This window comes from Carassius gibelio, chromosome B7 (assembly GCF_023724105.1).
Source record: "Carassius gibelio isolate Cgi1373 ecotype wild population from Czech Republic chromosome B7, carGib1.2-hapl.c, whole genome shotgun sequence".
NCBI lineage: Eukaryota > Metazoa > Chordata > Actinopteri > Cypriniformes > Cyprinidae > Carassius > Carassius gibelio.
In genome coordinates this window covers 1,081,771-1,098,100 of record NC_068402.1, presented here as the reverse complement: position 1 = coordinate 1,098,100, position 16,330 = coordinate 1,081,771, and the positions used below count along the sequence as shown (strand labels likewise).

At 38.2% G+C, this 16,330-nt stretch overlaps 1 protein-coding gene across 2 annotated transcripts in view; it reads left to right on the top strand.

Moving 5' to 3' along the window:
* Positions 1-14,961, top strand: part of LOC127962249 (B-cell receptor CD22) — a 113,867-nt gene extending 98,906 nt beyond the window's left edge. The window contains exons 4-9 of one of the 2 annotated variants that reach the window (XM_052561796.1): positions 7,828-8,100; positions 12,370-12,633; positions 13,055-13,300; positions 13,610-13,648; positions 13,828-13,932; positions 14,122-14,961. In XM_052561796.1, coding sequence (XP_052417756.1) covers positions 7,828-8,100; positions 12,370-12,633; positions 13,055-13,300; positions 13,610-13,648; positions 13,828-13,932; positions 14,122-14,168 — 974 coding nt within the window. In that variant the 3' untranslated portion in view covers positions 14,169-14,961. Of the gene's footprint in view, positions 1-7,827; positions 8,101-12,369; positions 12,634-13,054; positions 13,301-13,609; positions 13,649-13,827; positions 13,944-14,121 lie in introns of both variants that reach the window. The other variant, XM_052561797.1, reaches the window with a different exon arrangement.
* The last annotated feature ends 1,369 nt before the right edge of the window (positions 14,962-16,330 follow it).

Below are 16,330 nucleotides of genomic sequence, written 5' to 3'. Positions count from 1 at the left end.
TTATATTTAAAGAGTTATATTAAGCGTGTAATGGGAGGAGCCAACGACAGACACAGTGGGCGTGGCGTCTGGCCTCGGAGACCATTTTACCATTTTACTTGTCATTAACTAGAGTCAGGTAAATACATATTGTGCCAATTACAGTCAATCTGTATATATATATATATATATATATATATATATATATATATATATATATATATATATATATATATATATACATACATACAAGAAAGCAATTTCTAAATCTAAGAGTAAAAGATACATTCTTTCTGAAAATTACAGATTATTTTCGTAAATGAAAACTAAACTTTTTGGTGCTTTAAAAAAAAACAGACACGCAGTGCAACGTGATAATTAACAGAACAAAAAGATGAACGCACATTCTCTCTGCCAGGCTTTTGGACAAATGTGCATGAGCTAAATAACATAATACACCCGCTTAAAATTCTTCACAAGAAAAATAAAAATAAATAACATATCCAAATATGAGCCTTCACTGTTAAGTGTGATTGCTGTTATTATTGATTTTCATTAGTCCCAGACAGTTATGATTTATGCGCAGATGTTCACAGAAAAGTGAACAAGACAAGGCAGTTACAATGTCATGATTATTGTTAAAAAATAAACAAATAAAAATACATCTAACCATCATAAACAAATTAAGCAACATTTATTTTTATACTAATATCTCAAAATATATCATTATATATGACATTAAGCACAACTTGTAGATGTATTTAGGATAAAAGGCTTGACTGGATCACTTCGGAGTATATTTATATATTTTTACTATTTCATTAATCTCATCATGATTTAATATTGTGTCAACAGATGTTTACCTCACAATGAGTCTTTCTTTGGCCAGTGTCTGGAAGTGATCTTTTAATTGTGCTAAACTTTGATTAAAACTGAAACTGAACTATATAAAAACTAAATACAAATATAAAATAAAACTAACAACATTATTAATGAAACTATTAAAAACTAAACTGAATTTTATAGGAAATTTGAAAATTATATTAAAATAAAATGAATTTAAAATGTCAAAGCTGTCCACCTTATTTGTCACGTAAGTACGGGTGCCGCCATTTTAGAACCATAATGTGTCAGATTTCTGGTAAAGCACTTATGCTAACAGTAGTTGTATTGTGATTCTGGTAGTTTACTTTTATTATGGACCACAGAAAGACTGGCATACTTTGGGTAGTTAAGGGGTGTCATAATAGCTGGTTAAAGAAAAACAATGGGAAGTCGTAGCCTAATGCTTAGAGAGTCGGACTGGCAATCGAGAGGTTGTGAGTTTGAGTCTCGGGCCGGCAGGAATTGTGGGTGGGGGGAATGCAGTACAGTTCTCTCTCCACCTTCAATACCACTAGGTAGCCTTAAGTAAGGCATCAAACCCCCAACTGCTCCCCGGGCGCCGCAGCATAAATGGCTGCCCACTGCTCCGGGTTAAAACTTGTGTTCACAGTGTGTGTGTGTGTGTGTGTGTGTGTGTTCACTGCTCTGTGTGTGTGTGCACTTTGGATGGGTTAAATGCAGAGCACAAATTCTGAGTATGGGTCACCATACTTGGCTGAATGTCATGTCACTTGCACTTTTTTTTTTTTTCACTTTCAAATACCTGCAAGACATTTAGTTTGATCATAATCTACACAGCATAGCTGAATGTAGATGTGGGCACCCTATGATTTGCATGCCCTTTCGAAGGGAGAAGCTTGTCAGTTTTGGTTAAAACTCAAAGCCTTATAGAAACCACCAAAATTTCTGATAGTTTGCTCTTTCCACTTCGTTGATGGTAGACCCACAGAAAATCATCCATTCCCCGAGAAACCATGCTCCAGTGAAGACTCCGCAGTGACGGCTCGTCAGGATATATGCACAAACAGGTAAGTTACAGCTTCTTGTTAAGTTATGTGCACTAACAAAATACATTGTTTAAACTATTTCTTTATCGATGACACTCCTATTGGGCATTAATAATATTTAGAGCTAAGCTGAAGTTGTTGATAACAGTAGAAAACTAAATAGCTAAAATTAAAGTCATTTACTTACTCTCGAGTTGTTCCAAACCTGTTCCTTCGTTTTTGCTGCTGAACATAAAGGAAAATATTTCAAAGAATGACCAAGTAACCAAGCAAATCTTGGGTCCCATTCACTTCCTTAGTAATCAGTTCATCAGTTTCTCCTGAGCGTCCGAATGACTTCAGTGTCGTGTTTTCCAGATGATGACCATGTCGAGACCACATGAACGGAGCCATTGCAGCTGGCTCTTCAGTACAGTGATGCCTGAAGTCCAGGCATTGACAGACCACACTTAGGCCTCAGGGGATAAAATAATGTTGAATAGTGAAGATCCCTTAGCTTTTGCCATTCTCAAGTATGATCATCGCTCTTTACTGCACACGGTTAAATTCTACACCAATTTTAATATACACATAATGGATCAAATTCTGATGACCATGGTGAAGCTGAAGTTGAATTTACTAATTTACTTGAATTTACTAAAGGAGATCTTGCTGAATGCTTTGAGGGGTAGCATATGAGTCTACATTCCATATAATTTTTTAATGAAATTTAGAATGGTGTAGTAATTTTGGATTTGTTGTGTAGTTGTTTAAAATTATTCAGTGTGACCATTAAATATACAGTTTTTACACAGATGTTTTTTTTTTTTTTATATATCTTATTACTTCTTTCTTCTTATATATATACACACACAAACAAACACACAATTAAAATATCAAGGTGCAGTTTCCCTCACTGAAAATGATACAGTTTAGCAATGCTAGGTAAATAATGGTTAATTTTTCTTTTTTCTTTTTTCTCAAAATTCATGGAACAAATGGAAACCATTTTGAATAGTACTGTAAAATGAATAATTGCATCAAAAATAAAAAGTTAAATAAATATATGAAAAGTAAACTTTTATTTTAGATGCAATTCTGCACTATATAATAATCAGTTTACGGATAAGGCTACATAAAATAATTACTACTTTAAAACAAGTGATTTCACAGATGAAAGAGAAAAAGGAGACATTAATCATTTACCAGTTACCTAAATCCTTAATGCATTTACATAACTACTGGGTGAACTTTCCCGCTGTGCAGGTAACATTAGTAACAAATGCCTCAGTGCTTTTATAATTCCGTATCGAAAACCTGTCTACTCCAAGCGGCAAAATGAAATATTTACAAATTTATGTCAGGCCACTTCTTAATTTCATCCTCCCACTGTGTCATACATTGCGGGTGTGGTAAATATTTACCATTACAGTGTTTAATAGTGTTCTGTGTGTGCGCCCACCATATCGCCCCTAATCTCCTTACCTACTGGCTAGCAAAACGAAAGTTTAACACATGAAAGTGAAAAGTGAAAGTGACGTGACATTCAGCCAAGTATGGTGACCCATACTCAGAATTCATACTCTGCATTTAACCCATCCGAAGTGCACACACACACACACACGCACACACACATACACACACACACGGAGCAGTGAGCAGCAATTCATGCTGCGGCGCCCGGGGAACAGTTGGCGGTTCGATGCCTTGCTCAAGGGCACCTAAGTCGTGGTATTGAGGGTGGAGAGAGCACTGTACATGCACTACCCCCACCCACAATTCCTGCCGGCCCGAGACTCGAACTCACAACCCTTCAAATGAGAGTCCGACTCTCTAACCATTAGGCCATGACTTCCCCATTAAAAGGAAATACATCATCGTATCTACTTCCACATTGCAACAAGGTGGATAATATCCTTGATATGGAGAGTATAGTCACACTCCACACTGTGGGCTCATCTGTCTACAGAATCACCCTGACCTTCTTTTAACATGTCCCAAGAACTCAGACCAAGACAAACATCCTCCAAATGGAGACATGAACTAACAACTGGAATTTGCATTGACCAAGGCCTATAAGTGGAGAGTTTACACCTTTTGTGGACATATATTTGCTCGAAAGAAACCATCGTATCAGTCACACTGAGACATTTCAAATGATCCAAAAGATGACTCTGAATATCACTTGCAGTCATCTAGAATATTATTAATTGCTAATGACCATCCTGAGAGAGCTGAGTTAAGTGAAGGATGGGTGAAAAGGAACAGGGCCTGTATTCATAAAGATTCTAAGAATCCTCTCAGAAAACTCTTAATTTAGCTTAAAAACTTTTACGTAGGAGTCTTAGCTTAAGAGTGATTCGGGAACGATCTGAGAGCAACTCTGAGTAAGGAAAAGACAAGAACTTTCATCTTAGTGAGGAGGCGGGGTTGACCCCGTTGCTATGTATGACACAATCTTTGGAAGACTGTGATTGGTTGGTTGTCCAAGAAGGAAAAAAAGAGTGATTTTAAGTATAGTGTGTATTCTAATTCTCACATTGAATTTACTTGCGTAATTTTTCCTATTTGACCGTTCTCTCTCTCACACACACACACAAACACACATTATATGTGTGTATCTAAATCCTTTTTTTATTTACCATGCTTTTAATTTCCTATAAGGTATTTGATTGGCTTATAATGATAAAAATTGTTCCACTCTTTCCAATTACAGTGATTGCTGTCCTATTTAAGTGGTGGTTTGAATGTTGGTTTTAATGTGTCAAACATGGAATAAAAACCAGGAAGGTCGAGAAAGCCAAACTGGACAGAGGAACAGTGTTTACTGTTAGCCCAGTTAGTGGATGAACACAAGGCCATTCTTAAAGGAAAATTCGGGCCGGGTGTCACAGCACAGGACAAGAAGCAGACATGGGAGCATGTAGCAAAAACTATTAACAGTTCATTCCCCCTGCTTGTGCGCACCTATAAGCCTGCTATATTCATAAATGCAGTTTTTTGAGCCTGCAAGGTGGGAATGTCCAGTAGAAATGAAATGAACTGCGACACAATAAAAGGTTCTGAAAGTGCTGTAATTGTTTGTGTGATCACTTTGCTTACAGAAGGTTGTGACAGACCCAAATCATCACTATTGCATTGTCGCATTTTCCCAGTTGCAAAATATCGTAATGTAGTGATTACTTTAATTGATATATTAAATTATAATTTATTATATAATCTATAGCGTCTTATTAACTCACTGTCATCCATTGTCTGCAACATATTTCTTCTGCCTCTTCGTCTTTCTGCCATTTTCTCCTCTGCTAAAGAAACTCTTAAGCCTCTTAAAAGTCCTCGTCTGTGCTCCTAACAAGTTTGACCTCAAGACCTCTTTTAAGGGTTAAGATGCTTTCTGAATTACTTTTTTTTTTACTAGGATTTTTTCTTTAATTTTAAGAGTAAACGCCCACATTTCTAAGAATTTTCTTAGAATTTTGTCACTAGGAGCTACTTTTTGCATTAAGATTTTTTATGAATACGGGCCCAGATGTATAGGTTAATTCAAGTTTTTTTGTATAGTGCTTTTTATAATACAAATCATTGCAAAGCAACTTTACAGAAAATAAGGTAGCTTACAAGTGGTCATCAGTTTATGTGCAAATGACAGGAATTTTCGGAAAAATTAATACAAAACATAGTCAACCAGACGATGAACACTATTAACATAAATTATAATGTGATTGCATAGTAAGTAGAAATATCTGTTAGCTCTGTATGTTATGTATGTTCATGGTCAGCATCATCTGAGGTCCTCTGAGGGGTTGGTATCATCTCTTCTCAGGTGTTCTGGATCCAGACTGGAGCTTGTGTAAATCCTAGTTACCACGGGATGTAACTCCAGAGAAACAGAGAAGCAAATAGAGACATCATTAGCATAGCTGCTGTTCCAACAAAATTAATTAATTAGCATAACCCAAGCAAAACAATAAGAATGTGCATTTGATCAGACACAACTGCAGTCACAAATTATGAGATGCATTATTTGAAAGCTTGGCAAAAGAGATGTGTTTTTAATCTAGATTTAAACAGAGAGAGTGTGTCTGAACCCCGAACATTATCAGGAAGGCTATTCCAGAGTTTGGGAGCCAAATGTGAAAAAGCTCTACCTCCTTTAGTGGACTTTGCTATCCTAGGAACTACCAAAAGTCCAGCGTTTTGTGACCTTAGGGAGCGTGATTGATTGTAATGTGGTAGAAGGCTAGTTAGGTATGCAGGAGCTAAACCATTTAGGGCCTTATAGGTAAGTAATGATAATTTGTAACTGATACGGAACTTAATAGGTAGCCAGTGCAGAGACTGTAAAATTGGGGTAATATGATCATATTTTCTTGACCTGGTAGGGACTCTAGCTGCTGCATTTTGGACTACCTGTAGCTTGTTTATTGAAGATGCTGGACAACCACCTAGAAGCGCATTACAATAGTCCAGTCTAGAGGTCATGAATGCATGAACTAGCTTTTCTGCATCAGAAACAGGTAACATATTTTGTAGCTTGGCAATGTTTCTAAGATGGAAAAATGCTGTGTTTGTATATGGTTTTCAAAAGACAAGTTGTTGTCTAATATAACACCCAGGTTTTTGACTGTAGAGGAAGTCACAGTATATCTATCTAGTAGCAAACTATAGTCTACTACATTCTGTATACAGTCTTTTGATCCAATAAGTGACATATCTGTCTTATCCGAATTTAATAAGAAATAGGAAATAGAAAACTTATTGGTCATCCAATCTTTTACATTTTTAACACACTCTGTTAGTTTAGATAATTTAGAAGTTTCATCTGGTCTCATTGAGATATATAGCTGAGTATCATCAGCATAACTGTGGAAACTAATCTCATATTTTCTAATAATATTACCAAGGGTCAACATGTATATTGAAAATAGAAGGGGACCTAGGACAGATCCTTGTTGCACTCCATATTTTACTGGTGATAAATGAGATGACTCCCCATTTAAATAAAAAAGATGATAGAGATTGACCAGGTACGATCTAAACCATCTTAGAGCCTGCCCCTGAATACCTGTATAGTTTTGCAATCGATCTATGAGTATGACCTACGGTGTCGAACCCAGCACTAAGATCAAGTAAAACAAGCTATGAGATGCAGCCTTGACCTGACGCAAAAAGCAAGTCATTTATAATGACTGAATCATCATACAGATAATATTTTTGCAGGAAGAAGTACAATAGAGCAGACACAACTTTTTCTAAAATTTTTAAAATAAATGGAAGATTTGAAATAGGCCTATAATTTGCCAGTTCAGTAGGATCTAGTTTTGGTTTCTTAATAAGAGGCTTATTAACCGCCAGCTTGAATGGTTTTGGGACGTGACCTAAAGATAACGACGAGTTAATAATATTGAGAAGTGGTTCTTCGGCTACAGGTAACAACTCTTTCAGTAATTTAGTGAGTACAGGATCTAATAAACGTGTTGTTGGTTTAGATACAGTGATAAGTTTATTTAGCTCTTCCTGTCCTAGAGTTGTAAAGCACTGCAGTTAATATTTGGGTGCGATGGATGAAACTGAAGTATTAGATGCGGTAGAATCTACATTTGTTATTGTATTTCTGATGTTATCTATTTTATCATTGAAGAAATTCATAAAGTCTTTAATATTAAACGTTGATGGAATATTAGAATCAGGTGGCATCTGGTTATTCAGTAATCTAGCCACTGTGCTAAATAAAAACTTATTTATTATTATTATAATATTATTATAGGTGAGAAAGGCATTTTTCCTGCATCTTCTCTCTGTGAGTTGTGGAAACAGATGCCTTTATGTTAACACACTGTTTGCATTGTCTGTACCTCAGGAGATCAAAGTGTCTGAGGTTATTCAACTCTAACATGGGACTCATACTCAATGATTAGTCTCACACAGCTGAACTCTGACTCTTCAGGATTCTGAGTGTGTTCTTGTTCTCCTGCAGATCTGAAGCCAAAGCCTGAACTCACATCAGATCCTGAAGGAGCTGCACTGACAGGAAACACAGTGACTTTGATCTGTCATGTGAATCCAGCCACTGGATGGGACTTTTACTGGTACAAACACACACTGAACTCTGAGACAAAGACACAAACAAACTCCTACAGAGTGAAGATTGATTCAGTGTCTGCTGGAGGCCAGTACTGGTGTAGAGCTGGAAGAGGAAAACCAGTCTACTACACACAATACACTGATGCACTGTGGGTAAATGTTACAGGTGAGAGAGCACATAGTATCTGACACAACATACAGAATACAGACAATATCTGCAGAACGCCTGAAACTTTGAGTCTAAAACTAATGCAATGATCTGTGTTTGTGAAGTGAGTCCTAAAGCTGTGGTGACGGTTCGACCTGATGAACAAGTGTTCAGAGGAGAAACAGTCACTCTCAGATGTAATATAAAGTGGAGAGGAGACACTGAGTGGACATACAGATGGGAAACAGAGAGAACAAACTACCAAAATAACTCAATCTCAACACAAGAGCTGAACATCAGCAGTGTTAAAGACTCTCACAGCGGTAAATACAGCTGTAGAGGAGAGATGGGAACACAACGCTCTCAGCATGTTGAAAGTTTAATAGAGAACACAGAACAAACTGAGGTAGAGGCAGAGGAACCTGAATTGAGTGATACAGACATTGTCATTCCGAATAATCTTGCTAAGCTTTAGAATGAAGATCCCACCTTAGCTGACTGTTTTAGGCAGGTAAGGGAGAAGGAAAGGATGAATGTTTTGTTGGGTGAGAGATTTGTGCTGTGTAATGGACTCTTGTACAGAGAAAGTAAGGAAGATGGCATGCAGTTGGTTGTACCAAAGACACAGAGAAGGGAGATATTAGACCTAGGACACTCCATCCCTTGGGCAGGTCACTTGGGATTTATGAAAACCTTGATGAGGATTGCCAAGAGGTTTTTCTGGCCCAGAATGTACACTGAGGTTAAGGAGTACTGTAAGACATGCCCTGAGTGTCAGCTTGCTGTTGGTCATACCCCTGCTTATGCCCCACTCATACCATTGCCTGTTGTTGACTCTCCATTTGAAAGGATAGGAGTGGATATTGTTGGCCCATTGGAGAGAAGTCAGGCAGGTAAACGATTTATTTTAGTTATTTGTGACTATGCCACAAGTTACCCTGAGGCTTATCCACTGCCAAACAGATATCCACAGCACTTTTGAGATTGTTTTTCACAAGTTAGGCATACCACGAGAGGTTCTTACTGACCAAGGTCCTAACTTCATGAGTCATACCCTACACCAGGTATACCAACTGTTAGGGATTAAGAGAGTGCAAATCACCCCGTTTCACCCTCAGACTGATGGTCTGGTTGAACGTTTTAACCAGACCCTCAAATCCATGCTAAAAAAGTTTGTCTCTGAAACAGGCAAAGACTGGGACAAGTGGCTGCCTTTCCTTCTTTTTGCTTATCGGGAAGTACCCCAGACCTCAACAGGATTCTCCCCTTTTGAGCTCCTTTATGCCCATCATGTTAGAGGACCCTTGGATGTACTGAAGGAGAGCTGGGAGGATACACATAAGCCCCGTAAGCAAAACATCCTCACTTATGTCCTCAAGATGAGGGAGCAGCTTCAAAAGACCACAGCGCAAGCTCAAAAGAACCTGCTCCAGTCACAAGCCCAGCAGAAAGAGTGGTATGATAAGGCAGCCCGAACACGCAGTTTCCAGTCTGGTGAAGAGGTCCTCTTGCTGTTGCCGACATCAGAAAACAAGTTGTTGGCGAAGTGGGAAGGTCCCTATAAAGTGAAGCATAAAGTGGGTCCAGTGACCTACGAAATTGAGATTCCTTCAAGGAGCCAGCCCCTGCAGGTCTTCCATATCAACATGCTAAAAAAATGGCATTCCCGCATACCTCCGTCAAATATGTCCGAGGGCATGCAAGTCCTAGTGGCTGATAATGCTATGTTTGTGAGAGCAGTAGAAGAGGAAGAGGAGGCTGAGGAGCAATACATCCGTGGACATCCAGGCAAGAGTGAGTTGAATCTTGATCACTTGACTGAGAACCAGAGACAACAGCTAATGGGATGCTTACCTGACAAGCTTTTCATGGACTCACCTGGTAGGACAGACCTGATCTGTCATTCTATCATCCTGAATGACCCTAAACCCATCCGACAGCCCGTCTATCTTGTGCCTGAAAGGCTGCTGCCAGTGATGAAAGAGGAGTTGGAGACCATGCAGACTCTGGGGGTAATAGAACCATCCACCAGCGAGTGGAGCAGCCCTATTGTGCTGGTCCCCAAGAAGGATGGCATGTTCCGGTTCTGCCTGGACTTTCGTAAGCTCAATAGTGTCAGTAAGTTTGACCCCTACCCCATGCCAAGAGTGGATGAACTGGTTGAAAGACTTGGAAGAGCAAAATACCTCAGCACTCTTGATCTCTGCAAGGGATATTGGCAAGTTCCATTGAAGCCAGAATGCAGGGAGATTACAGCCTTTAAGACCCCGTTTGGACTCTTTCAGTTCCAAGTTCTTCCATTTGGGCTTCATGGGGTCCAGCAACATTTCCGCGAATGATGGATCAGATTCTCCAGGGGACAGAAATGTTTGCTGCAGCCTATTTGGATGATAATATTATTTTTAGCCAGAGCTGGGAAGAACACCTAGGGCATTTGCAAGAGGAGTTAAAAAGGATAAAGACTGCTGGATTGACCATTCGCCCAGATAAGTGTGCTCTGGCCAAGGCTGAGACCCAATATCTGGGGTATGTACTAGGACATGGTGTGGTCCGACCACAAGTTGGTAAAATCGAAGCCATTAAGAATGCTGAGAGACCTGTGACCAAAAAACAAGTACGGTACTTTTTGGGACTGGTTGGCTGGTACCGACAGTTTGTGCCAAACTTCTCAGCCTGGGCAGTTGCCCTGACTAACCTCACCAAAAAATGCCTCCCAAACCAGATGAATTGGACTATGGACTGTGAAAAGGCCTTTAAGGATTTTAAGGACTCTTTATGTAAGGAACCAGTGCTCCAAAGTCCGGACTCTGAGAAACTGTTCACTGTGCAGACTGATGCTTCAGAGCATGGCCTGGGAGCTATGCTGTTATAGGGTGAACAAGGACATTTAAAACCAGTTGCCTATATCAGCAGGAAGCTCCTTCCTCAGGAGACAAAGTACTCAACGGTGGAGAAGGAATGCCTTGCAGTAAAATAGGCATTGGACTCTCTGCGCTATTACTTGCTTGGATGTAAGTTCCGGCTAGAGACTGATCATCGGGCTATGGCCTGGTTAGGCCAGATGAGAGACACCAATGCCCGAATCACTAGGTGGTTTCTGGCTATTCAGCCTTTTGATTTTGAAGTGCTTTACAGAACTGAGACTCAAAATTGCACAGCTGACTTTCTCTCAAGGACACCTCAAGAGGTGTCTGAAGAAGGAGGGGGAAATGTCACAGACTGACTGTGACCTAGGACTTTTATAGTGAAGGGATTGAGTATGGGCATGTGCACACAACAAACATTTTCCACCATTACACATACAAACTAAATGCCGGCAAAAAATATACCATCCTTATATAGTTGTATGTGTGTAGTGCTAATTTTGTTGTTGTGACATCCCAGTTTTCATCTCAAGTTGTTAGTTTTGTTTTGTCTGTTAAATGTTATTTGTTTTAAATGTTTAGTGTTCAGCACAAGAAAAGATAAGTGAACATAAGTGTTTATTTAATTTAATTTAATTATCAAGGTAACTTCAATATATTTCAAACAGCTAGACACACCTTCTAGTGCACTCCTCACTTTGGCAAACTTGTCCACATGGGAAGTAGCCATGTTTAAGCTAACATTTGCTCATGGCAGATTTCTCCATCTGGTTTTGACCTCATAGGGGAGGGAGAAAACCATGTATGTAAGTGTTTCCTTGTAAGTCATATCTTTAATGTTTTGAGCATTTTAAACTGTTATAGATGTAGGTGATGTATGTTGTAAAGCCAAACTATAATGACGTTATTGTGGTTTTATCTAATCACCTGATTGTAAATTATAGAATTCCCCCCTTAACATGGTATGTTCCAAATATAGGAGGAGACAAAGCTTTAAAAAGCAGCCATTTTAGGGGAGAAGAGGGTTGTATGGAGAGGCTGAATTACACCTGTATTTTTGGGCCTAGATATTGGCATAGCCAAACTTACATTTGTTTGTATATTGTAAATAACTTTTTTTGTTTTGTCATTTTTTGCTTTGTTTTTGACTATTGCTACATTGCACACTCTGGAGAACTATTTTTGCACCCTGGGGATTAAAACCACTCTGAACTGTGCAATTTGTTTCCTAATGTCTTATTTACACCTGGCTGCCGGTACATCCTAACAGTGTTCATCTGTATTTGTGCTTCATCGCAGTCTCTGGCACAAGGTGTGCAAAAACACCAGAAACACTTCCCTCTATTTCTTGGTCTAGATCAGATCAAAAGCACTATCAAATACACAACATGCTGTTGATTCTGAGTGGTTTTCTTCTTCTCAGGTCAGGGGTCGCAGGTCTCTCTGGTGGTCCGTCCCAGCAGAAGTCAACACTTCTCGTCTGACTCTCTCTCTCTGAGCTGTGAGGATCAGAGGAACTCTGCTGGATGGACAGTGAGAAGATACACAGACAGAAACACAGGAGATTGTTCAAAACGAACAGGATCTACATGTCGACTCGTCTCTCTCAGCACATCTGACTCTGGAGTTTACTGGTGTCAGTCTGAATCTGGAGAGAAACGTCATCCTCTCAACATCACTGTACACGGTGAGTCCTGTTTCTAATCGCAGCAGTTAAAAACTTTCTCATCTCATAATTACAAATTCTACATATATTTTCCTCTAAATGTTTTCTGTAGAGCCAATCACAGACGGACACTGCTATACAACTATGTGATGAGTTTCATCTATTATAGTGGGTTTAAACCTGTCCACATTCATCTGACAGTCTCTTGACAGTTAAATGGACAGTTTTTGGCTGGATGAATTTGTACAATCTGATATGTATATTTTAATAGTGTTTTTACACCAGTGGTTAGGGTTTGGGATGGATCTTTGTGCTTGGGTTGGACTAGTGCATAAAGCACAGGAAGCATTAAGTACAATTCAGTTCATAACATGTGTAGCTCTGTATTTTGATATATTCTTACTATTTGCAGTAAGCTCACATTATTGTGTGTGTTGTGTAGATGGTGATGTGATTCTGGAGAGTTCTGTTGATCCTGTGATTGAGGGAGATACTCTGACTCTACACTGTTTACATCGATCTACAAACTCCTCGATCCTCAGAGCTGATTTCTATAAAGACGGATCCCTCGTCCAGAGTCAGACGACAGGAGAGATGAGCATCACGAATGTCTCAGAGTCAGATGAGGGTTTCTACTACTGTAAAACAGAGAGAGGAGAGTCACTCCACAGCTGGATCTCAGTCAGAGGTGAGAGTCTGGACTTCATTCTCCATCAGATTCAGTTTTATTCATGAGCATTTGTTTAGATAGACCACAAGATTAATATACATATCTCTGGCTCTTATTTCTGGTGGAGCAAACATAATTATTGACAGTTGTGTTTATTATTTCATACGATTCACATGAATAAAAGTATACCTATCAAAATGACATGAACTATTTATTTATTTGAAATCAGCAAGAAATAATCCGATTGTGGTCATGTATGGTGTGAGGAAGATTAAGCATTAAAATAAATTAATTAAAAGGCTTCAAAACATATTTTCTATTCTGCAGAGAAGAAAGGAATTCATCCAGATTTAGAACATCATGAGGGTGGGTAATTTTTACTCCTGAAGGAACATGATGGTGGAATAATAATGAGAAGAAAGGAACATTTGTCATCTCAATGCTTTTGAATTTTCACACAAAACATTGGGTTCTCTGAGAAAGTTTCTGAAAGTCTTTAGGTGTGTAATGTGTCTCAATAATGTGTTTGTGTCTCTGTTTGTCAGGTTCAGGTCAGATTTCTGTCTTCAGCATCCTCAGTTTTCTTCTGGCAGCTTTTCCGTATCTGCTGTCGACAGTCGTGCTGCTGTTCAAATGTTACAGAGCGAGAGGTAACACTTCTGTCTGATCCGTCTCTCTCCATCTCCATCACTTTTACCAATGATTCACATCACTTTTTATATATTATATATAGATCCATGTTTACATCAGATGATGCTTGTTCATAATCAATGAGTGACACTGAATTGTGTAAATAAATGTTTAGTGTGTGTGTGTCTGTGTGTGTGTGTATTTCACAGTTACATGGACTGAAGAACAAAGCCAGTCTGCTGTAACAGAGGAATAATCTTCATCTCTTCTCCAAACCGCACACAGTCACAGGATGCTGGAGTCTCAGACTGAAGACTGAAACACACTGGACACAAGCAGTCCATCACAAGACTAAAAGACAATGCTCTTTATGTGTGTCACATTCACTGTAAACTACTGACAGACACCCTTTAAATACTACTAACAACAATAAGAATGTCAAATCACATCTGAACAACATATTTTTATGCTTTCTGTTGTCTGAATAAAACAAGTTTTAGTTTAATTATAAAAATGTCTCGTTGCTGTTAAATCTTTCCTGAATTGTAAAGTAAAATTAATAACTTTTATATTGTTAGTAATATTTCAAGTCAAACATTTACTTGACTGAAGCAACTTATGTTTTTCCAAACATAATTATATATGTTCTTCTCTCAGTTATCATTGTATTGCATTGTATTATGTTTTCATCAAACTAAGGATTTAAATATCATTTATGTAAGAAGTCCGTTATAAAGATCTCCTTGCTTTACATTATAAGCTTTCAGAATTCTGTCCATATGAATATTAGTATCTGTACCAAATTGCATAATTTTGCTCAGTTTGGGCCTCAAAATAAAATTTATGTTTTGTTTTTGTTTTTTTCACTTTGGGTTTGAGCTCCTTATTCTCACAAATTTGAGCAATAAAAGCATGGTGTATGAAAAACGGAAAAACAACAACATGAAACATTTCTTTTTTTAGTTTTTAGATTGTCAAAATGTTCAATAAACTATCCTATTATATATATTTTGGGCATAAACAGGTTAAAAGTGCTGTCTGTTACAAATAAATAATACTAATAAATAACTTCTCATGACCACAAATGTACATGATCTGGAGAAAATATACAAAAAAACATTACATTCTAAACATATATATTATGAATCAACAGTTATATAAATGATATATGTGTCTGTATGAAATGATAACATCAGCATCTTGACATTATGTTTGTCTCAGAGTCAGATGAGGGTTTCTGCTGTAAAACAGAGAGAGGAGAGTCATTCACAGCTGGATTGAGCAGAAAAGAAAACTGTATTCAGAATAAACTGTTAAACATGAAAACTGTAGTAAATGGACTTCAAAACAGAATAGATTTCAGCCTTGTGCCTTTCAAACACTGTTGATTGCAATTTCAGGATTAGCCCCTCAATTATTTGTTCGAATTACAATATGTACTGTATGTTGGACGTCACTTCCTGTTTGTTGTTGGCGCCTGTACTGCGTTTGAGCTCCGTCACTATCAGTGGCTGATTTTTTTTTCTTTTACATTCAACCACAGTGTTATGCTAGCTTTCAAGACTGTTTTTGCTGCGTCTAAAGAGTCAAATCAGCGTTGAGTCGCGTTCTGTGTAGTACCGCCCCTTTTGGGGCGATTTCTGTCAAACTGTGAATCACCCAGACTGTCATAGACTTCCAGTCAAATATCTTTTTTTTTCGAACTGCAGCCACTGCAATGCAATCTCAATGAGTTCAGGGAGGGCTAGCCCTAACGTGCTTTCGTCATAGTGCGTAACCTTAACTTGTGCAACTACTGGTGGGAACAGTGACATCCAATAATATTTAAAAACTATTTTTAATTTTAACAAGGAAAAAAAATTAAAACTACTTTAATATCTTTATCAAATGTGAAAAAAAAAAAAAAAAAACATTGATCAACATGACGGCGAACGTTACCTCAGCGTAGATTAATTCTATCGTGTCACTGAAAGAACTACCATTCATTCGTTGTAGCAATAAGGATAAATTGGCAATTAAAGAATTAGGACAACCAAGACCAAATTTAAACATCAAACAAGTATCTACAAAGGGCGGGAAGTCATATAAACAAGTATTTTCGATGAAGTGGTATGAGCAGAGAAAAAGGCTAATAGGCTGCGAAGTAGCTGACCCTTTATTCTGCTAATTTATAGCTGCATTTTGTTACATCGCGAGAGCATGACGGACATTGCATGGACAACTACAGGTGTCACTGAAATGCATCATCTCTCTGAGAAGGTGAAAAAACACGAAAGAGCAAAGATGCATATGGATAGTAGGGAGCAGTGTAATATAAGTGAGTAATTTAAGTAAGCAGTGTAATGTAAGTGAAGAATGTGATATAAATGAGCAGTAAAAGCGAGTTGTGTAAACAGTGATTTATGTGACTTCAGTTAT